The 24025-nt window shown below is 37.4% G+C and overlaps 1 protein-coding gene across 1 annotated transcript in view; it reads right to left on the reverse strand.

Moving 5' to 3' along the window:
* The window catches only part of brd8a (bromodomain containing 8a), a 53844-nt gene that overhangs the window by 19857 nt on the left and 9962 nt on the right, over window positions 1–24025 (reverse strand). The window contains 12 exon segments of the mRNA XM_052021266.1: window positions 576–700; window positions 1548–1900; window positions 2270–2547; window positions 7954–8130; window positions 16735–16879; window positions 17310–17534; window positions 19733–19866; window positions 21075–21139; window positions 21296–21376; window positions 22782–22904; window positions 23002–23051; window positions 23727–23796. Coding sequence (XP_051877226.1) covers window positions 576–700; window positions 1548–1900; window positions 2270–2547; window positions 7954–8130; window positions 16735–16879; window positions 17310–17534; window positions 19733–19866; window positions 21075–21139; window positions 21296–21376; window positions 22782–22904; window positions 23002–23051; window positions 23727–23796 — 1826 coding nt within the window.

Here is a 24025-nt window from a genome sequence, read left to right on the forward strand (position 1 = left end):
TATGACAGGATTAAAAAAAAATCAGATGAATAATCATAGACAATTGTCTAGAATTAAGGATGAGTGGCACATGAGACTAGAAAAGGGACAAAAAAATGGCTGGGCTGTGAACTTGCAACATATCAAGCAAATGCCTAGAATGAATCTTGTCTATTCAGATACAGCACTACTTTGGGAGTTGGGTGGGGTTGAGAGTAACTGTAGTCGGCAAAGGTTACTACTACTGATCATTGTCCAGTTATTTCTCTTGGAAATGTTAATGTGAATATAGGTTGGGGACAGATTCAAACTTGACTGTACTGCTCACAAAATACTAAAGGGAGACAAGCATTCACAAAGGGGAGGGGAAAATGAAAATTTAAAGAATCTTATCAAATTATTAAATATCTTATTATTTTAAAATATTATATATGAGGAAAATTATTAAGTGTGTTAGATTATGTTGGTGTTTCATTAACCATCTTTCATTACAAACGAGTCCCACTCACTTCCTATTCCACTGACCTACAATTTCAGATTGTCTCACTTCATTAGAAAGAACTTTTGCAATGTGTTTATACTCCTGGGAGACATACGTCCAATTTCCTCAGAGGTACTTTTTGCTTCGTGCGGTGCTCCGTGGCAAGGGATGTGATGTTTCCTCAGATGTGCTTTTACTTCGCATGGCGCTCCTTGGCAAAGCATGTTCCATTCCAAGTGCCTACAATGACAGAAATCAACCATTATAAAATGGACCAATGAAATTCTAATATTCAGAAGCTATTTTCAAAGGTAAGCTATGAACTCGCTGGGAAAAAAAATTCTCATCAAAGAATTAAGGGAAATTTTGTAATGAAAAATTATTTTTGCACCTCAATCCCATCCTGGGCTTTGGTTAATTGATGCCCCACTCTCAACTCAGTATTCTCAACTTTAACATTGGAGGACTTTGGCTGCAGTAGTTTGACTGCTCCTCCAAGTCTCATAACTTCTGGCATGAACATCAAGAGTAGCACAGTCATGTCACCTCCAAGTCATATTATTTCATTTTCGATGTAAACAATTGTTGTTTCATCATTAAAGAAGAAAAATACTGCAGCTACCAGAAATCTGTAATAAAAACTGACAATTCTATAAATTGTTCTGATAAAAGTTTACTGAACTAAAATGTGAACACTCTCTCTCTTTCCACAGGTTCTCCCTGACATACTGAGCACTTCCAGCATTTTCATGTTATTGGATTAAAGCCCTAGAACTGGATAATTAACAATTAACCTCATTAAAATGCCTGCCCACCAACTACTGCTATATTTGCCAGTGTTTTTCAAAATCTGAAGGTAAATTTATTATTTACACTGACTCAGTATGTTTAAAGGGAGATAAAAAGGCAGGCAATATTTTTATTAATTCGTAAATACTGCCATCCATTTTCTAGTGCTTCTAAATATTTACGCAGCATCATTTGTAATCAAAGTAAATTTACCATGGGTATCATTCCAATACACTTATTTTAACATATTTATTTATTTTAATACAAAGGCATATAAATTGTTGTAAACTTTCTCCACCATCTCACCTCGGATTTCAGGACTGGAAAATTTGCCATTTTTCCTGCACTTCCCATCTGTTGCACATGTCCTGAATTGGACTCTTCTTCCTGATCTTGCTCTTCCTCTATTTGCTCTGACAATTCCTGTTTAATTCCTTTGATAACTAAATTGTTTGCAGAGTCCAATCCAGCCAACATTTGAGTCTCATCACTGGATCGATGCTCCAACTTGTGAGTCTGTTGCTGGATTTCTTCGGTTTCCTCCTTTATCATCTGCTCTGCCTGAAATAGGGAGGCAGGGTTTCCCTCAGTAGCTGCTAGCTGCTCTCCAACATCAGTAGGAAGATCAATCAGCTCTGGTGTTTCCTCCACCTAAAAAAAACAACAGAATGTGACCTTTCAGCTGCTCAAAAATCCTCCTGATTTCATGTATCAATTCTCATTTTCCTATTGTTCTCCCAAATAGTCTATATAATTTAGTAATTCCTAAGCCAACAAAAACATATCCTGCAAGAGAATTTGATTCCTAAAAAGAGTCAGGCAACTTTGCTGCACCATTCGATGACAGATGCTGACCTCCCATTCACAATTTCTCTCAGATCATACAGATCAGCACCAGCTGTTTCAAGTGCAACAAAGCAGTGGTTTGGAAGCTAAACACCTAGCTATCCTTCAGAAGAGTGGTATATGGAATAGAAAACAGTAATAAAATATTGTGATGGCGTATGAAAAATTATTTACCTTTTCTTCAATAATTGCTAGGATGTCTGCAGGGTTTCCCAGATGAAGAACATTTGTATAATCAGATACTCCTGTATTAACATTGCCTTCAAGTTGCTTTGACCGGTGCTGATCTACAATGCTTTCTCTTTGTCTTGCGATCTGCAGAGTGCCAGATGGCAGGCACCTACTTTCTCCAGAGTCAATCAACACAGAGAAGCCGGCCAGATCTCCAGGTACTGAGAGAGCTGGCTGCTCCACACAGCTCTCTACCTGAACACAAATGGTGGTTTCCTCAACTGCAGAAGTAAGCATCAGAAAAATCAATTTTTCTCTAAAAGTGAGTATATTTGTTGCAATTCTAATCAGACATCCTGTAAAACAGTCATTTTTTGATATAATTTAATAATGTAATTAACATCAAATCCTGATATGTGGAAGCTTGAGAAAAAATACAATGGAACTCTGAACAACTGGAAAATAAATTCTCAGCATAAGTACTGCACACAAAAAACATCTCCTCACCTGGTTTAGTCACTTATCTGTGAAGGTCAATAAATCTCAAAATCCCTGATAACCTTTACTGAGTCCTGATGTTGCAGGTAACCAATTGGCTACCTGAAAGCCACACCGGAACTGCAGTTTACTTGAAAGTGCACAGATTTAATCCAAGATCTTCCCAGGGGCATCCCAGTTATTAAAAAAAACGAGTATCTGCCTCCCATAACATTTCCTACTACATAAGAACTGAGGTACATGCAATTGTTTTTCCATCTTCCCCCCCATGAAAAAAGTTGGCAAATGAACAGATGCTCAGCTGCTTACTTATTTACCTTACTTCAATAGGGTATTATCAAGACAGTCTACAGATTATCTTTCCCATTACATTATTGAATTCCTCTGTTGGGCTGCATTGATTACACCTCCATCTGACAAAATAATTCTGAAGACATCACAAAAGTTGCCCATCAATGTCTCAAACAGTGCAGGGCAGCTCTCCCTCGATTGTATTTCCTATGTGGAGATGCTTGACATTCAATCCTGTTAAATAACTGAGATTTGGAGACATTTTTTATAGGGATCGCAGGAATTAATCTGTGCCACAGGACACTGATGATTCAATGTGCAATGTCACCATGTCTCAGTATGTGGTTATTTGAAAAGTATCAGAAAGTCATTACAATTAAGTCACAAACTGGCAACTACAATTAAAATATAATGACTATAAAAATAAAATAATTGCTTATTGTTACTTTTTTTATCCAGTCCATTTTCTCTCTAATGCAGTTAAAGATTGTCCCAAAAAGCAACGGAAGATTAATAAATGCCCACAGGCTGCATCAGGCTAAGACAAAGCAGAAATCTTGGAAATAATCTGTGATGCATCTGTAAACAGTATTTTAAGTAAGGGATATGTGAACTGTAATCATGAGATTTCAGGTTTTCTAACAGTTCTGATAGGGATGGTTTAGTTTTGCTCGATGTAAGTAGTTTCCTTTGAAATGTAGGAAATCAAGCGTCCTTTCAAATTCAAAACAGTGCTGGTGCAGGAGTATTCGATCCCTTACTGGATCTAATAGATGCACTTCAATGGAAAGCAAAGACATTATTATGAAACTTAGAATGTTTGCTGTTGAGTCTCACCTACAAAAAAGCTACTATAGACAATTCCTTCACAATAACTTTTTTCCAGTTCTCTAATTTTTCATAGTTTTCCTGAACTACACACCATCACAACGAGGACAAGATTTGGACTGCTCTCAAGACCAACGAATGTCAATCCCAGACTAATTACAGCTCATGAAATTATTTATCCAACATTAACATTACCTGTAATTCCATCCCTTTGGTTAAATCATTTAAATTCAGAGCTAATGATCAGTTAGTCAGCATTGTTGGAACATGCATCAAGCTACAAAGAAATATGGCCATGGATGGCACTTGACAATTTGTTCAGGGTGTCTGTTAAAGGCAATAGGTGAGATATTGTTGTTTATTCTAAGAAACTAGAGCGCAGGACAAAACCATTTGAATCATCACATCTACCCTGGTTCCAGTTCTTCAGGTATTTTATTCCAATTTCCACAGTGATGATGCAATGGTTAAATTACCAAATTACCAACAGCAATTAGGGATAGGTAATAAAGGCTGGCCTTAGCAGCAACTCCTAGATCTTATAAAATGAATTTTAAAAAAACACATAATTTGCCTGTTCACAAATACGAATTTAATTTTTTTTAAATCAAAGTTGTGTCTAGCTTTTATAGTCAGATGGTAATTTATTCCATTTAATCATTTTCTGTGAAGTGAAAAAATATGAATATTTGTCTGCCCTGAAACCCTTCCAAGCAAAAGACCACGAGAATTTTAATGTTAATTCTCTTATCACGTTTTAAATATTTTCCTGCTTTTATAATGTTGGGTGACTACTTGAATGCTTTTAGGTCTTTCTGTAGTTTCAGAACTGGCCCATAGATGACACTATGAGATACGACAATATTCATCCCCATTCTATTCTGCTTCTATGCAAATGAGTTATACCTTTAACTTCTTTTACAAGTCAGTATGTTTTCCAATCTCCATAGTTGTGGAATTTAAAATGAAAAATGACAGCAATGCAATTCATACTTAGGGTTTTATAAGTACCTTACATGGATATAATATCTACAGATTTTGTTAAAATTCTCGTCTAATTAGACTGAAATTATTTGCTGCCTTCTTACCCTACTTCACCTAAACAAAAGCACTTGTTTTTATTCCCAGTTTAAATGCTGCAAGAAATCAATATACCTTCTAACTTCTTTCATGTTATTGAGACGATATTGCTCGTTACTGATTTGACAGCTAATTCTCAAAATTATGCACATATTAAAATTCTCAATAACAAAGAAAACTTCCATTAAATTTCAACCTTCTCTGTTAGCGAAATGCACTCAATTTTTTCAGTCTTTCTTTCTATCTTAATTGTTTTGTTTTCCTATGAGATGCCCTGTAAGCAGAGCTCTTAACTACTGTCTAACTGATGTACTGTATAAATTTAACATCTATTTACTTGCCTTTTATTCAATACATCAATGTATAAAACACATAATCATAAGCTTGTAATGACCTTTTCTCAGTGAATTCCATCCTTCAAAATCCATAAATTTCATTCTTTATATTTTTCCAGTCTTCCATTAATTCTTACCGATATACAACGAAAGTATTTCTGGTATTGTACTTCCAACAGAAGGAACAAAGCTCCATACTACAGTAACTATATATGATTTAATAGCTCTTTTACAGAGAATCTGGACAAATTATTCTGCAATCTAGGTTAAAAATGCTTTCATGTAATCAGACATTTTCCATTGTTAGAAAAGAAAAGCAATCCAATGCAATGTACACAGAACCAATAAAAAGGATCATTTATTGGAAATCAAATATCAGCCCCACATGGAAGTCAAGTGTGTTCCTACTCAAGGAAGGGCATATTTAAGGGGCTCACAAACAGAAAGATCATCAGGATTTTCAGCATAACACTGACTCAATGCAAACACTGTCAATGTTAAATCAAAAGATTTTGCTTTAGTGGCATATGAATATAAATTGGTATCCTGCCCAAATCCTTGTGTTTCTTTGATGTGCTATTTAGTGCTGAGGTTTCACTGGGCACTAAGTTATTCTTAAGAATCAGTATTTTAATATTACATAGGCAGTGTCATTCTTCTGTGTTATCTTGTCTCTACTTCATTAGGAGTTTGAGGAGACTTGTTATGTCACCAAAAACCATGCAAATTTCTATAGATGTATGATGGAGAGCATTCTGACTGGTTGCATCACCGCCTGGTATGAAGGCTCCAATATGCAGGATCGAAAGAAGGTTGTGCTCCATCGCGGGCACAACCCTCCCTGCCATCGAAGATGTCTTCAAGAGACAGTGCCTCAAGAAGGTGGCATCCATCATTAAGGACCCTCGCCACCGAGGACATGCCCTCTTCTCGTTACTGCCATCAGGGAGGAGGTACGGGAGCCTGAAGACCCACACTCAACGTTTTAGGAACAACTTTTCCCTCTCTGCCATCAGATTTCTGAACGGTCCATGAACCCATGAACACTACCTCATTATTCCTCTTTTGCGCTATTTATTTATTTATCCTTTTGGTAACTTATGGTAATTTTTATGTATTGCATTGTACTGCTGCCACAAAACAACAAGTTTCATGACATATGTCAGTGATAATAAACCTGATTCTGATTCAATGGTCTGATATCAGTTCCATACATCACCTATTTTTCCTATTGCACAGAGTTTAAAGGAAAAGATTAGCATTGAAAGTGCAACATTAGTGGCACCAAGATATGAACTGGAAAGACAGATGTTTTCTAAAGAGATGAGGAATGCAAGTTTTGTGGCCACTGACAGGTATGTAAAATTAATTTAATTTTTTTATTATTTATGATCTTCAAGACTCAGCAACATTATTACACGTTCTCAATCGCCATATATATCTTTAATATTTCACACTCTTGCATTTCAGAAATCAAACTCCACTGCCTCACTTTAGTTCAGTACATGCCCAGTTCAAAATCTCCCTGCTCAAAGAACAAAATTAAATTGGAGCCACTGGCTGTGAGTTGAAGTCCCACTCCAGAAAATGTAACACAAAAATCATGGCGAAAACTTCACTGCAATATTGAGGAAATGCTATTCTGTTCAAAGTGCCAACTTTCAGTCAAGATATTAAATTGTTGCCCTATTTGCTTTATCAAACAATGTAAAAGATCCTGCAGCATGAAGAGTTTGAGAGCTATCCCAATTGCACTCACCATTTTTCATCCCTCAATCAACATCACTGAAATAGATTATCTGCTTATTATCACAATGGTATTTGCAAGAACTTGCTGTGCATAAATTGGTAACTGCATTCCCTAATTTACAACCAACACTATAAATCAAGAAGTACTTGACTGTTTGTAAAGCACCTTGCCTAAGTTGCAAAGAATTCTTATGTGAATGCCAACCTTTATATTACACTTCCTGGAACATAATCCATTCTATTCACCAAAATCTTAGCTTGTCCTCTGTAAGACATACTTTACTGTCATGAAATGAAGCTATTTATTTTGCCATGACACTGCATGGACAAGAGCTCAGGTGTGGGTCCCTCTTCAAATTCCTTCTGGAACCAGGAACTCTCATTGACTTCTTTCTGACAGCACATTTCACCCAAAACAAGAGTTACTGTTATAATATTTTGTCAAGCCATAAAGAATTTCCACAGTAATTTATCAACAATATTTTACGTTTCTCATTTATTATTTCTCAGGGTCTCTCCAATTCAGAAAATTCATTATGCACATATGATTTTTCATAGGTATGTGCATGAAAATTTAGAGTGAGGGTGATACCAAAAGCATCTTACACAAAAACTACAACAGATGGATATTGGGAAAATATTATAAAGACATCTTCGCAGTGCTTTGGTTGAGAATCAGATTTAAGAGGATGACTTACAAAGTCATTGGTTTTTGTCCAATCTAAGTTCACATGATATCATTGGACCATAAAGGCATTAGACCTTTTTTTAAAAAAATCTTTTAAATTCCATGACTTTTATGGTATTTCTCTTCTATATCCAAAAGTAAATGTTTGGGACAATCTTTAAAAGGAACAGGATTTGGTTTTTTTTGAGATCTTGCATTGATTGGTTAGACTGCCAGACCTGTCCTGCTGCTCTTCTGCGTCATGGTTGCGGTGGTGGCTGAATACACCTGGTCAGTTAGAATTTGCATAGGTTTAACTGGAGGTGGTGCCTCACGGCTGATGGTAGAGAAGGGAACGAAAGGTGATGTGAACTGCGAGAGGCCGACCTCCAAAAGCCTTGACAGAGTAGGGGCTCCTAACATAAAGTGCACAAAGAAAGATACAAGGCTCATGCAGGTAGGCAAGAGGAACTATGTTCAACACACATTCTTTATTTAGTTGAATGACAACTAAACCCACCAAAATCTCTAAATTGCTCTCATGTATGGGGTATAGTTTGGGAAATATTTCCCACTCCAGAGTCTTGATAAAACGCCACCTCAAAAGTATCTCAGAGCATCTTTCAGTTGAGGCATTAAACTGAGCTCCAGCCATCTCTCTTGGACAAACAGATTATCTGTCATTTCAATGTTGTTCATAAGAATTTACTGTGTGCAAATTGGCTGCTGCAATGGAGATTGTACATGAAAAGGTATTTCATTTGCTATAAAGTGCTTTACAGCATCCAGAAGTTGTAAAGAACTCTTATAGGAGTGCAAAAGTTCATGTCACACCTTCTGGAAAATAAATTTATTTCATACACAGGTGGTAAAGATTCCAGTGAAAACACAGTACAGCTCAAATAATGACCACAACCAAATCTTTCCCAAACTACACCCCATACACGAGTGCAATTAGGTGGCTCTCCTTCTGTTGTACTGCATGCAATTTACAGAACCAGTGCTCCAATACACAGAGCCTAGAATTCCAGTGGTACCATTTTAAATAACAATGACTTCATCTGGCCCGATCCACTCATAAGTGATACAGGTTAGCTATTTCTTTATCAATGGTGTTGTCCACCAAAGCAAGCAGATGAGCTTGTTAATAGCACTATACAAAATACCTATTTCTGGAATTATACAAAGTGAAAGTGAATAAACATAATTCCATTCATAACAAAATACAGAAAATGTAAGTATTGACAACTTTGAAAAATGGAGCAAACTACAATGATTGCAGGATTAAGGGAACAGAAAAAAATGAAAATGGTAAATTTGACAGGCTTGTGCAGTGACTGATTTACAACTGCCTGCCCAATCAGAAGGTTGTGAGCACCTATTTCAAAATTAATCAGAAGCAAAACAGGGGTTGTGGGGGGGGGGTGGTGAAGATATATTTTTGCAAAATAAAAAAGATTATTTCAATTTGGTAGCATTCAAGCACGTAATAGAAAAATCAGTAATTGCTGAACACATGAACACCAAAATACTAAGTAGGGAATTTCAACCAACAATGAAAGATCATTGGCACATATCCAAGTCAAAATCATACAAGGCCAAGAGGGAAACTTTCAGTTTATGGTGTTCTCATGAATTTATTGATCTTGTGCTTCTTGATGGTCCAGTTAATGGTTAGAAAGTATAACTGAAGTAAGCATGAATTGTTGCAGTGCTGGTGATAAATAGGATGAACGACAAAGTCAGCAGTTGGGGATACACCAAGCAGACTGCTTTGTCCTTCAGCTCTTTGCAGTTGTAGTGACAGATCAATAGCAAGTTTTCCATTGCACTCTAGACTTTTTTAATGCCCCAAAGGTTTATTAATGTGTTTCACAGACACATTGCAGGCAAAGTCAGAGAGCTGAATATGGTTGGGTCAAGAATGCTGTCTCAATGATTCTTAGAGCATTGTCCTGAGACTGTGATGACTGATAATTATAATCATCTGCATCAGGTATGATTCCAGCCACAGGAGGGCTTCATGTTAAACTCAATAAAAACTGTTGTGCTGAGAGCTTTTTCACCAAGAACAGCTAATCAGCTGCACACTTGCATAATAATGGACATAACGTTGCAAGACGAGCAGCTCTGGCAGAACCTTAACTGAGCACTTAGGAGTAGGCTCACTTGAATATTCATTATTTTTCGCATTAATTGATTAATGAATGGGATAATGTTGATAGGGTTTTTGGGAAAGTAACATGCCTAGGCAATTTTCCATTATTGGAATTGTCAGTGTCATAAATGTACTGGAATGGGTTGTTTTAGTCATTCTGTTCAGAATCCAGGAACATTACAGTCACAGGTGTGGTCATCAAGGACAATAGCCCTGCATTTGGTTGGATCTTAATGTCACAAGGAGTGCACCAAACTATTTAAACACAGTTATTTATGTGACGTGTTTGGTTAAAGAAAAAATATTCCAAATATTTCAGTCTGGTCCGTTGTACATATATGGGTCACTAACATTGTTTGGCATGTCGAAATCAATGAAGCCTCTGTTTTTTATTACGAGATTGTAAGCAATTCAATAATAAGAGAAGTGGAGCTATAATTTGTTGGTTGTAGATCGATTTACCTTTGCCTATAACGAATTGCTTTTGGTGCTTTGCATATTGTATCTTGAAGCCACTAAAATATGCTGGCCCCTGCTCTTGCCACTTCCCCATTAAATGATGGAGGGTGTCAACAATGTGTAAAAGGAGGTAGGCAGAGTGGGTCACTAATACTAATAACTATGCATGGTGGTAGATATGCAGTGAGAACACAGTAAAGCAGATAACTCCTACAGTATCTAATTCTTCAATATTTAGTCAGTTCAATCTATGACAGAATGACTAAGAAATTTTTGGTGGTAAATGGGTACAATTGTATAAGAAATAGATCATAAGAAACAGAAGCAGGAGTAGTCATTCAGCTGCTCACTCCTGCTCCACATTCAATTAGATCATGGCTAGACTTTTACTTCAGTACCATGTTCCCTCTTAATATCTATAAAACTGACCTTTCATACTCCTCTTAGGTGGAGAATTCCTAAGATTCGCCATCCTTGTGATGCAAAATTTTTTTCTCAGCTGTCTTGAATGGCTGACCCCTAACTTTGAAATTGTGACCCATGGGTCCTGACACCCCACTCAGCACAAACATTAACTACACATGCACCCCATCAAGTCTCCTCAGAAATTTGTACGTTTCCATGAGGTTTCCCCTCATTCTTCTAACCTCCTGAGAGTATAGGCCAAATTTGTTGAATCGCCCCTCATATGACCAACTCACTATCCCAAGAATCAATATGGTCTACCTTTCACTGCATTCTATTGGTTGCAAGTATCTCCTTCCTTAGGTAGGAAGACAAACCTGTACACAATATTCCAAATGCAGTCTCACCAACTGAAGCATCCAATTAGAGCAAGATGTCTCTACTCTTGTACTCAAATCCTCTTGTCTTTTAAATCAAGACAATTTATCATTTGTTTTCCCAATTGCTCGCTGCATTTTCATGTTAACTTTCAATGATCATGTGCAAACTCAAGGGCACCTAGGTCCCCCTGAACACTAACACCTTTACATTTCTCACCATTTAAAAATGTTACCTTTCTATTTTTTCTCCCAAAGTAGATGACCTCACATTTTCCTACATTATATTCCCTATGCCACCTCCTAGCCCATTCAACTATCTTGTCTATATCCTCCTGAAGCCTTTGTGACTTCAAACAGCCCACACTGCCACCCAACTTTTGTATTATCAATAATCTGTCCAGTCCACATACATTGGTGATGAAGACTTTGCACGGTGCCCAAGTATTCTCTTGGCTCATATTCAAAGTCACCACCAGGAGGTCCATCCAGTATTTCCCTTATGTTTTGTAATGGTCATTGTGCCAATAACCGATTTAATAAAACATTAAAAACCTCAGTACATGCATTGCTTGGCTCTCAATGCGCATTGAGAACCAAGCAATGCATGTACTGCGAATTTTGATATTCTCATCTTTCAAAGAAAGGATTTGGGATTTAAGTTTGCACTTGTAATGCTTTGTTTGAAAATCTAACTGAATTTCAACAGGCTTTAAAAAAAATCTCTATGCACAGGCAAAGGAACTAGTTTGAGGATTTTCACAGCTGTCAGAATCAATCATCTCATCCAGTCCCAACAGTTAGGTGCTCTCTTCAAATTCACAGCCCAGGAATAGCCAAGGGAACTAGTTTGGAAACTAGATAAGCCCTTGAGCTTGTACATGATCATTGAAAGTTAACATGAAAATGCAGCGAGCAACTGGGAAAACAAATGATAAATTGTCTTGATTTAAAAGACAAGAAGATTTGAGTACAAGAGTAGAGACATCTTGCTCTAATTGGATGCTTCAGTTGGTGAGACTGCATTTGGAATATTGTGTACAGGTTTGTCTTCCTACCTAAGGAAGGAGATACTTGCAACCAATAGAATGCAGTGAAAGGTAGACCATATTGATTCTTGGGATAGTGAGTTGGTCATATGAGGGGCGATTCAACAAATTTGGCCTATACTCTCAGGAGGTTAGAAGAATGAGGGGAAACCTCATGGAAACGTACAAATTTCTGAGGAGACTTGATGGGGTGCATGTGTAGTTAATGCTTGTGCTGAGTGGGGTGTCAGGACCCATGGGTCACAATTTCAAAATTAGGGGTCAGCCATTCAAGACAGCTGAGAAAAAAACTAGGTAGGAAAAAGGGCCACAGGACTACTCATATTTCAAATAAGTCTGTGGAATGTAGCCCAGTGGCCTGAAGCTAGAAGTTTAAAAGGCAACTCACTTTCTGAAGTATAAAATGTCTGACTAAAACAATTAAGTCACCACTTCAAGGAAATGGTAGACAATCTGCCCTTATTTTGAAAAAGGAATTGAGAATGAGTTAAATGGAATATGCTTTGACAGTTAGATAGTATATTCACTTGCTCTCTGAATAATAAAGTAACTTTTTATCTTGTCTTGTTTTCACCAAATGGTTCAGAGAAAAGTATGTACAAAAGACCAGATGTAGTATAGTACATAATGGAGTAATAAGCTGGAATCAAATCTGTGCTGTTTCTCTCAAAGAGTTCCACTGTCTTGCTCACTTCCCAGAGGCCTGCAATTTTTTTCTCTTCTAATTATATATTCAATTCCACTTAGAGCATTAAGATTGAATCTACTTCCACCAACCTTAAAATGCTTCCCAAATCGTTTCAATTTGCAGCATGAAAAACATTTTGCCTCATCTCTCCTCTAATCATCTAATTTTATTAAATCTGTTTCCTCCAGTCCTACCAGTAGAATCAGTTTCTTTTTACTTCCTCAATTGGAACTTTTAATTAAGTTGAATACCTCTGTTAAATCCCCCCATAACTTCTCTGCTCCAAGTTAGACAGGCTGAGATTCTCCAGACTTCCATACAACTGATCCCTCAGTGATATAAAACCATAGCCAAAGCCTAAAGTGACTTTATCCAGTACACTTAAAATGGTGGCAGGCATTGACGTACATTTTACGTTATCTAATGAGAGGGCTTTATGGTTCAGTTTTCTGATGATGTGCAACAATATAATCATTCACCAAAATCTTGCAATTCTTTGAATGTGCACTGGAGAAAAACAAAATTATGGACTAACCATCCCATGCCATCTTTTCATATACTCCAAGATTCCCTGGGATTCATGCATGGATTTACTATTAACCTTTGTCAAAATCAATAGTAAGCTAATTTCTATGGCTCCATCCTTCATTAAAAACAATGGGAATCTTGTGCTGCGTTATTGCTGCTTTTCACATAGTGTTCTTTTAAAATAAAGGAGTTTGTGCCTAGAATTGCTTTGATATGAAAAACTATTTTCTTTTAAAATTGCTGACAAAGAAAACCACTGAATTCATGTATACAAGGGCCAATCTGCTACTAGTGAATAGATTCAGAAAACCAGTGGAACCTCTGTACCCATGGTCTAAACAGAATCAAATCAACTAAGTCTACCTTGTTCTTGCAGAAATAAAAACAGAAAATGCTGAAAATACTCAGCAGATCAGGCATCACGCGAGGACACAGAAGGACTAACATTTTAGACTGGTAATTTTTCATCAGAGCTAAGAAAAGTTAGAAACCAAACAAGTTTTAAGTTGCAGAGAAAGAGAAGTGGAGAAAGCAATGAGAATCTCTGTGATAGGGAAATTAACAAACCATAACCAGGTGTGACATTCAGCTTTTCTTGGTCTCCACTCTGACTGACATTCCCTTCTCTCCACCCCTTCTCTTAGAGTGTTAAATAAAACACGTTTGATTTACAAGTACATTTAAAGTGTTAAATAATGCACGTTTGATTTACAAGTATTCCACACGATGAAGCATTATTGATCTGAAATGTAAACTGTTGATGCTGCCTGATCTGCTGAGTATTTCCAGTATTTTCTGTCTTTATTTCAGATTTCCAGCACCTGCAGTTTTTAGCTTTTTGATTATTGTTCCTGACGCAGAGCTACTTTGGATTAGCACAATAGTTCCGGAAGCACAGGGAAGATATACCCAGTGCCCTGGCCAATATTTACCTTTAATCTGCATGACTAAAAATACAGATTATTTCATTACTTCTTTTCTCTGGAAGCTTGTGTGCAAATCAGCTATCATTTTTTCATAAAACATTGATCACACCTCAGCAATGTATTTAATTGGCAGTGAAGTTCAGCACAAGGTTGTGAAAGGGGTGAAATAAAAACAAGACTTTCTACTTACTGCAGCTTGGCAAAAAGACCAATTTTAAGACATATTAGAAACAGCATTTCTAATTGCAAAAACATCATTTTGTGTTGAGTGAACATTGTTTCAAAAAGTGCTATTAGGAATGCGACCTTCCAATTAAACAGAGTTATTGGCTTTCCTGGTGTCACAATGCACCATTTGAGCATGTGCTAAGATGCTGCTTCACTATCATGCAGCTATTTGCACTTAGCTGTGCAGCTGCAATCTCAGGAACTAGTCCTTAAAGGAATAAACACAGAAGGCACGTAAAATTATTTCAAAGATTGAAAAATGCTGCTTCCCAGAGAACAGATGCTGTAATGATGGTAGATGAGAGAGGGAAATGAATATGATCCCAAGTTTTTAGAGAGGAACTTTGACAGGAAAACAATACCTGCAAGACGGCCATGGAGACCATTCTGGGCTATCATCTGGCGCTCCTGGCAGAAGATTGCCAGGGAATCATGCGTAAGGAATACTTGAGTGTCTGCAGCTTGGAGGAGGCTGCAAAGGTAGCAAACATCCATGCCTAGCCTGAAGGAAAAGTAGATGAAGTCTTATCTTCTTGACTGATCTCCCAAATGCAACAAAGAGCAGCAAACTGTGAGATGTGGTATAGATCAGTGGAAGCAGCCTGGGATGATCTTTAGGCAAGGAGACAGAGAGTCATGGCTGCCATGACTTCAACGATGAGAGAAGTCCTGGTTTAAGCGCAAGTCTATACTTAAGATCACATATCTCAATGGGGCCCTATGTTATTGAAATGTCGCCTCCACAGAGAAGTGCAGATGCAAGTGTAGGACCTGTAAACACTGGATGGATGTGGTCTTGGGCAGAGTTCTTCTCGTCCTCCTCTCATGCTCCCCATGGTTACCTCTGATGCCTTTGAAGCTTATGTTCCATCTCAATGTCATCCAGCAAGAGTGATAGATTTAGACAAATATTTATTGGAAGTTCATTTTCATTGCACAAATGTTATTGAAGGTGCAAGGAAAGCTCAGTATGAGCTGTGTGCAGAGTAATCAATGAGGCTAGAGACTGGTCTCTGATTTTCAGACCAGAGACATTGCTAAAATGTGAAAATTGGGTGTAGCACTATTGATAATCTCATGGGGCAAATTTCACACCATAATTCTATTTCCAGCGTTATCCAGAATCCCAACAAAAAGCCTGGGATCAAATATCCTAGGTGGTGCTAAAAGGACACCACTTTACTTAGCACTTTACCCTGCTCACATTATCAGTGAAGTCCTGTGAACAGAAATTCTGGCACCTCCCAATTTGATGTAATGCTTGCCTGATTTACTCCAATTTGAAATGCAGGAAATATCAAACAAGTTGCCAATGGTAGCATCAACAAGAGCGTGGGCTATGCTTATGGTGAACATTGCTAATCTTCCTATTACAGGAAAGTCAAGGACTTTATTGCTGGAGTAAATATGCAGCAACCAGACTGATGGGGGCAGCACCTCCACCCCAAAGGATATTAAAGAACAGTCGCGTTTTTATAGTTCATACATTTTTTTGCAACTGGCATGATGGAATTTGAACTCTGAATGTGAGCTGCATGTTTCGTATCTAAATCAATAAGCTACTTAACCGGAATCAATGTAATGACACAGAACGTCACATGGACCACAAAGCACACGTACAAATGTCAAACAGACGGACAAAAAAGAACACATGTTGATTAAGAAATTTTTGTTTACGCAAGCAAGAAATTTCGATATAATACTTGATCAAAAAGAAAGATGGGGTGAAGAGGAGGTGAGGAAAAGAGAGAAAAGGGAGAGTAAAAAAAGAATCAGAGGAATTGAAAACCAGAATATTACTAACGATTGAAATAATTACCTTGCATCCTGACAATAGTTCTTATTCCATAGCCTGCTTGTTTCTAACATTACCCTTTTTGTCTCAGTTTACTCAAGTTACTAAAACTAACTAGTGAGCTTTGGAAAACAACTACCTTTAATATTACTTTACATAAAAAGGGCTGCCTATCAATATAAATCAGCTCATATCTCACCTTTGGCTAAAGCTATATCCAGTAGGTATCCATCCCTGGGGCAAAATTATATTTTTAAGTACAAACACTAAGACTGAACCACAAATTCAAGTTCTATTTGTTTAAACAAAAACAGTTGAAACAAGTTACTCCAGAGCTGAAGTCACTATTCTGCCATGCTTCTATGTTAAATAGCATTGAACTAGATAGAAATAATAGTAAGTATTACCTGTAGGCGCTGGAGATACTGGTACACTGGTACAAGTCGGTTGCAGCTCTGGAACATGCAGGGTTGACACACCTGTTCCCATCTCAACATGAACACTGGGACTAGTGACATGTGTAGAATTCACCTGGAGATCAACATCACTGACCTGAAACAGAAAGAGGTGCAAAAGACAGATAATGCCTGTTATTATGAAATAAAAGGCATGTCATTCACTGATGTCCTAAGTGATATACGGACAATATCAACAAAAAACAGACATTTTTATAAGGCTGACTGTGAAAGTATATTATGATTTCTATATCTGAGTGTAAGCCATAATCAATGTACAGAATAGTAGTTATTCTCTGGTAATAAAAGACCCAAAAAATGTATGACCCACAGGACACTCATCAAGTAGGTTTTACTTGCCACACAATTACTTTGAAATAGTGCACCTCCTTACCTTTCAATCAACATGGTTTTATACCCATTACTATATGTTTTATCCAATCCTCTTTTCAGTCTGTGTTTTCCTACACTATGGGCCTTTGCTTTTCACTTAGGTTTCTTTAAATAAAAACCTGCTGGTTACTTACAAGCCTAGGACTGGTAGGCAGGAGACTCCCTTTTTTCAGGAGCTCAGATAGCAGTGGAGAGGGTGGAGGCGTGGCCTTCTGCCCCAATAACTTTTTCTGGGGCGAATCCTCCAAAACAGGAGTCAGAGGAGTTTCAAGATTAGTGGAGGTAACAGCAGGTCCAGGAGTCTCAGGGGCTGAGATCACTGGAATAGTCGGAGCACTTCCAATGTTCATCGACACCAACTGTACAAGGGAAAAGACAAACTCTTACATACCCTTCTAAGTAAGCACAAGCCTACACATACACCTTTAAGACAGGACCAGCACACTACAATTTTAATAGTCATCAAATTAAAAGGGAAATCTAGTTTGGAAGCTCAATGCAGAGGTTTCCTCATTAATATCAAATTCCCTACCTAAACTATTCTAGGTCTCTGAAATGATGTTGAAAATCAAAAAAACTGCAGTTGCTGAAAATCTGAAATAAAAACAGAAAATGCTGAAAACACTCAGCATCTGTAAAAACAAAGCTAACATTTCAGGTCCAAGACCCTTCATCTGACCTGAAACATAAGTACTGTTTCTCTTTCTACAGGTACTCCCTAACCAGTATTTCCAGCATCTTCTGTTTTTGCAATGAATGAAGTTTTTCAGTTTCCAATATAAAAGTTATTTTCTAACTGTGTGGGATTGTTTCCAGAGGACTGAAGGTGGGTGTAAAAAGTGCAAATCTGAAATAAAAACAGAAAATGGTGGAAATACTCAGGAGCTCTGACAGTATCTGTGGATAAAGAAATAAAGTTAATGTTTCAGATTGTATGATAAAGGGGCATCAACCTGAAATACTAACTTTGTTTCTCTTTCTCCATAGATGCCACCTCTATTATAGAGTATTTCCAGCATTTTGTTTTTTTTTTATTGAACCAGGTCTTGCTGACCTAATCCTTGTTGTGCATAACACTGCCTGTGTGCCCCTCCACTGCCTGTACTTAACTGGCCAGATGCAGACGGTCAATGTCACCCCTGTCCAGAGACACCACCTGAAAATAACCCTGACCAGCTTTGACAGTGGCAAAGCCAAGGAGATGGGAAAATAAGCAGGGAGGGGGAGTTGGGGCCAGGTGGGTTTGCTGATTGTGAAAGTTGAGTGATTTTTTAGGTATTTTATATGCCTCCCTCATTGAGACATATAAAAACTATTCAAAGTGAAGTAAATAAAAAATTAACTTAAAAAATGTAAAGAGTAAAAATAAAAGTTACCCAAACACACATCATTTTTATGAACATCAAACTGAAGTGAAAACAAATAAAAAGTAATACACCTTCCTCTCTACCTCCTATTTCTTTGCTCTACAGTCCCCACTGAAATCAATGGAGTTACAGGTCATGCCCGGGATCCAAAATGTGGAATTAAGCAGTAGAACCAACTGACAGATTCAGCACCAACCACCGGGCCCACCACACCCCCCCCCCCCCCCCACCCCACCCCCTAACAGATTTCTAGGTTTGGTAATGCTGGCTCTTACTCTGGGACTTAATGCTGTCTTGGTGGCTAATCTAGGCTGTTCAGCAACAATCAGCAAGATCCAGGCCTTTATAGTTATCTGTTACTTTTATTTCTACTGTCAGTTCTGATGGTGGATCCACCTTTTGTTTAATTTTCAGCTACGACAACCTTTCTCCTGAAATTATAACTGACTTTCAGCTGTTATATGAAAATCGTACTGTTGGTCTGTTTATCTACCATATTCTCCTGGCCATTCAGCCACCACCCTTTCAAAAGACCATTATAACCGCTACCTTGCCAGGTGCTCATTGTCAATGTCTTTCTTTTCTTAGCCACCATCTGGCTGATGTGTAAAACTGCTGTTATTGCACACCTCAAAATATCCGTCTCCAGCTTAACCACCCTTTACAGTCCCAACTCTATCCTTTTCTCTTTAAGATTCTCAAAGATGTTACTGTTTGCACACTTCTCTCAGAATTTACTTATTTTTCTTGACAGAGCCTTATCTGTCAATTTATAAACTTTGAGAATGATGAATATGGACAAACAAAGAGAAAATAGGTTACAATCACAGAATTACAGAACACAGAGAATGCATTTGGCCCGTCATGCCTGTGCCGACTCTTTGTCAGAGTGTACCAATTTACTCACAGACCCTGTGCTTTCCTCAAGCCCTACAATTTGTTCTCTTTCATGTATTTATCCAATAAGTGTTTTTAACATGTACTTGCTTGAAATAATCAAACAGCCAAATTGTTCTAACTTTTACAAAATGTCTCTGTCAAGAAAGAACAGGCGTTGTCTGCCTGCACCCTCCTCCATTCTCTATTTTATAGCCCAAATAAATTTTCCTTAATTGACTGCAAAATACATTTTGAGATGCAGTTAATGGGGAAAAAAAAGTATCACAAAGGAAAGATAGTCTCATACATACACTAGTGTGGCTGTCCTCACTGGCCTGTTGTGTATCTGTCACAGAGTAGTCTATTCCAGGAGAACTCGACTCCATTGGAGACCGGATGGGCAAATTAGTCAGTCTCTTGGGGGCATTTCTTGCTGCCTGACGGGCTACAACATACAAAACAACATTTTATTGATTTTTTTAAAAATAAGCATATTCACCAGAAACCTATTTTTAAAGAAAATAAATTCATAGCTCTGTTATCATTTGTCTACTTTTCAGTTGCCGTCACACTTACACATCATGCTTCATTAAGTTGTAAATATTACAGTCTACCCACATGATGTACCCCATCTTAACATTGATGCCCCTCACTCCCAGAATGAGCATAGATATGAATGACATTGCTACCAACAAAAAAAATCCTCAATTTTAAGTATCAGTTCAAAAAAGGACGTGTAATGATTACTGAACCTTAAAGGATTTATAACCCACAAAGTGTCAATTGTTAATTGTACCAAATGCTGAGCTGTGGAAACAAGAAGATTTTAGGTTTTATCCCTTACCCTCAACCTAGGCCCTCTAGTTTTGGATACCCCTGCTGCAGGGAAAAGTTTGCTACCACCTACCCTATCTGTGCCCCTCATAATTTAGTATTCCTCTGTAAGGTCCCACAAAAGCCTCCATTGCTCCAAGGAAAGCAAACTGAGCCTACTCAATGTGCCCTCATAACTGAAATAATCCATGCCAGGCAACATCCTGGTGAATCTCCTCTGTACTCTCTGCAGTGCAACCATATCCTTCCCTTAGTGTGGTGACCAGAACTGTACACAGTACTCCAGTCGTGACTTAACTAATGTTTTATGCAGTTTTAGCATAACATCCTTTATTCTACACTATGGTTAATGAAGGCAATTACCCCTTATGCCTTCTTAACTACCTGTGAACTTATGTGCTCAAAATGCACAATTGCTTGAACTCTCCTTTTAACCTTCATTCTAATGAGAAGCGTTCAAGACTATCCTCTCATTATAATTATCTAAAGCCTTGCATGACTTGTACTAACTTAATAAAGAAAATTTCACTGAAATTTAGATGTGTTATTGCAAAATGTAACTTCTTATACCTTTTGTTATTTTGGTTACACAAATACTTTGGAAATAAGGAAAAGAAAATCAGGGCCAGAAAAACTTGGAATGTAGTTTTAAATTTTGTGTCCTCTGATCAGATTGCATAAATTAATGAGTTTATGGCTGTGGCTATAGGCACTTAAGGTGGAAAAAATCTGTAAAAAAAAAATGACAAAAACATGACAATAATTTAGATTTGTGCAACAAGTATGGCACAGAAATGAAAATTCATGAATGGCTCATACCCTGATAAGCACTTTCTGTTGCACGCCTTTTCATTTCAGCCTCCTCCTCCTCAAGTTTCTTCTTTCTAATAAAAACAAACAAAAAGGTTAAGATCCAAGTTTCATAAACAACTTTAATTCACATGGGCGATTTTCATCCAAGAAAGCAAAAGGTCTGACAAGCATTACTGCTAGATCATAAAATTAATATCTTATCATTGATTCGTATTTTTCGTACTTACGCAGCAATGTCATTCCAAGTTTCCTGAAGTTTACTATCTACATGGCCAGCCTGGATCAGTTCTGCTTCTCTCTTCACCTTTCTATGGAATCCAAATGTAAACACGAATTACTGTTCTGTTGCAGGTATGAACATATACAGCCATAATGCTTCAAGACTCTTTGATTGTTAACTCCCATAATTTTTAGAAATGTCCAGCTGTATGCTGGACCCCAAGCAACCAAAAGAAAAGCCTAATCCTTGCCACAACTATTTAGATCAGGCCAGAGGTATCAGATGTACCAGACACTCTTTATATGTTAGCTTCCTATACACTCACATGCCATTCAAACTAAAAGCCAATAGATCACCAATCAATCTACCTACTCAATTAGCATCGCAAGATATTTAAGACAGAATATTTCTATCCATACAATTATTTGCTGATAATGAGGTAAGAAGTTTAGGATCCCTAACATGAGCAATTATAAATAAAATGTATGAGTGAAAATCTATTTTCTTCCACCTTCTTCTTCCTTCCTTTACTAAACACCACTCTGTTGTGCAGATAACTCGCCAAAATTTTCTCTCCATGGTTAACAATCAGCTGAATAAGAAACATTCTTCAATCCAAATAGCCAAATTAACCTGAGTAGTTAACTGACGACTCTTAATTATTATAAAAATATCCAGGGACAAGAAAGAATCTTTTAAAATTGCAAATAAAAGGGAAAAGTATTTAAAAGGAAAAGAGAAAGTTTTGTTTTATTTTACAGAGAAAGAAATATATTGTCAAAGAATAAAGTTCTGAAAGTGAAAAGTAAACAGGAGTAAAAGAAAAGTCCCAAAGCCCTGCAACTGTGGGATTCCAGAAGACAAGTACTAGCCAAGCTAATTGGAAATTGCCCCTCTTCATTCTGACAGGAGAAATACAAAAGACAATGAAAATAAGAGAGATAGCTTTTATATAAAGGCTCGATATCTCTAATTAAGATTGTGAAAAAAACGCATGATTAAATTAATGTTGCAGATTATAAGACATAGGAGCAGAATTAGGCCATTCAGCCCAATGAGTCTGCTCCACCATTCAATCAGAGATGATCTTCTGAACCCCACTGTCCCATCTTCTGCCCGTAACCCTTAACCCCCTTACCAATCAGGAACCTATCAATCTCTGCCATAAATACCCAATGACTTGGCCTCCACAGCCCTCTATGGCAATGAATTCCACAAATTCACCACCCTCTGGCTGAAGAAACTTCTCCTCATCTTAGTTTTAAAAGGGCATCCCTTTATTCTGAGGCTGTGCCCTTGGATCCTAGACTCTCCTACTAATGGAAACACCTTCTCCATGTTCACACTATCAAGGCCTTTCAGTATCTGGTAGGTTTCAATGAAATCCCCCTCTTTCCCCAGAAACCCACACAATACATTCCTTTGGAAAGTAAATTTGTTTATGTATGTAGATTAAACAAAATAATGTATCAAGTAATGAGTAAAGCCCTGACCTGTATTTCTCCTGAGTCTCTTTAATAAGTTTCTTTAGCTCATCAATTCGCTCAGCGGTGAGCTTGCGAACAATTACATCCTCCACAGTTTCCACAACTTCTCCTTTCTCACCACGCTTCCGTCTATGAAGAAATTATTTAGTCATTATAACTATGAACCATTTTTTATCTGCAAAATTGCATTTAAAGACACCTAAACAGACCTGGGTTGCAGACTTACTTGGGTGTTTCTGTTGTTTCCAACAGTTCTGAATACTGTGACGCACAATGCTGCAATAAAGAGAAAAATTATTTACACATAATCAAGCACAAGGTCAGAAATAGGTAGACGTGGCAATGTAGACAGAGAAAGCAAGAATTAAGAAAAATATTCGGCAAAATTCAAGGCACAGTACAGAACCTGTGGGAATAAATAGGAAATAAAACATTTACAAGGAAGACTGCTGATTTTACAAGAAAGGATAAAGTTACTGTCAAAGAATAAAGTTTTGAAAGGGGACAAGTGAATAGTAATAAAGTGAACACTAGCATTAATAATATTGAGTGAAACCACACCAAATCAAAATTGCCATGGATAAGTGCTTCAATGCCAAAAGACTGAAGCAGTGTAAGGTAGCTGCTGTTAAAGAGGCAGACTGTGGACTATGATGAAAGCTTTGGGATCAGTGCCTGGAAACTGAACAGGATTCCAAGAATGCCATGCCTGTTTCAAATGGAGGAATTGGAGAAGTTATTTAATAAACTGAAGTAATTTGTTATTTTCTCCAATCTGACTGATTGTCATGATCTGACAATTACCAAGTCGAAAAGTGCAAATTAATCAAAAGGTAAAAAAAAGTACAGCAGAGTCAACCTAACATAGAAATCACAGACATGACAGAAACTTTAAAAACTTTCCTAAATATTAAGACTTACTACGGAATTTCTCTGTTTTTTAACCATTACCTTTTGTGAAAACCAGTCTGGTGGCCGTCCAGGTTCTGCAAAAGGTTTAATTGCCCTGCTAACTGATACCCTGAAAGAACAGATAGACAAACCATTGTAAACTCTGCATCATAATCTGCAGCGTATTTCATAAAATTAGAATTGTTGGCACTTTCAATTACTAACCATGCAACTACTTTTTTTTAAATTATGGTGCTCAAAGAAGAAATGGCAATGATTCAATAAGACAATCAACAACAGGACCCTGCTATTCTTGATCAAGTATGGTACAGGTTAGATAAAGTGTGTGTAACTCAGTA

The sequence above is a fragment of the Pristis pectinata genome, chromosome 8, assembly GCF_009764475.1.
Source record: "Pristis pectinata isolate sPriPec2 chromosome 8, sPriPec2.1.pri, whole genome shotgun sequence".
Classification (NCBI taxonomy): Eukaryota; Metazoa; Chordata; class Chondrichthyes; order Rhinopristiformes; family Pristidae; genus Pristis; species Pristis pectinata.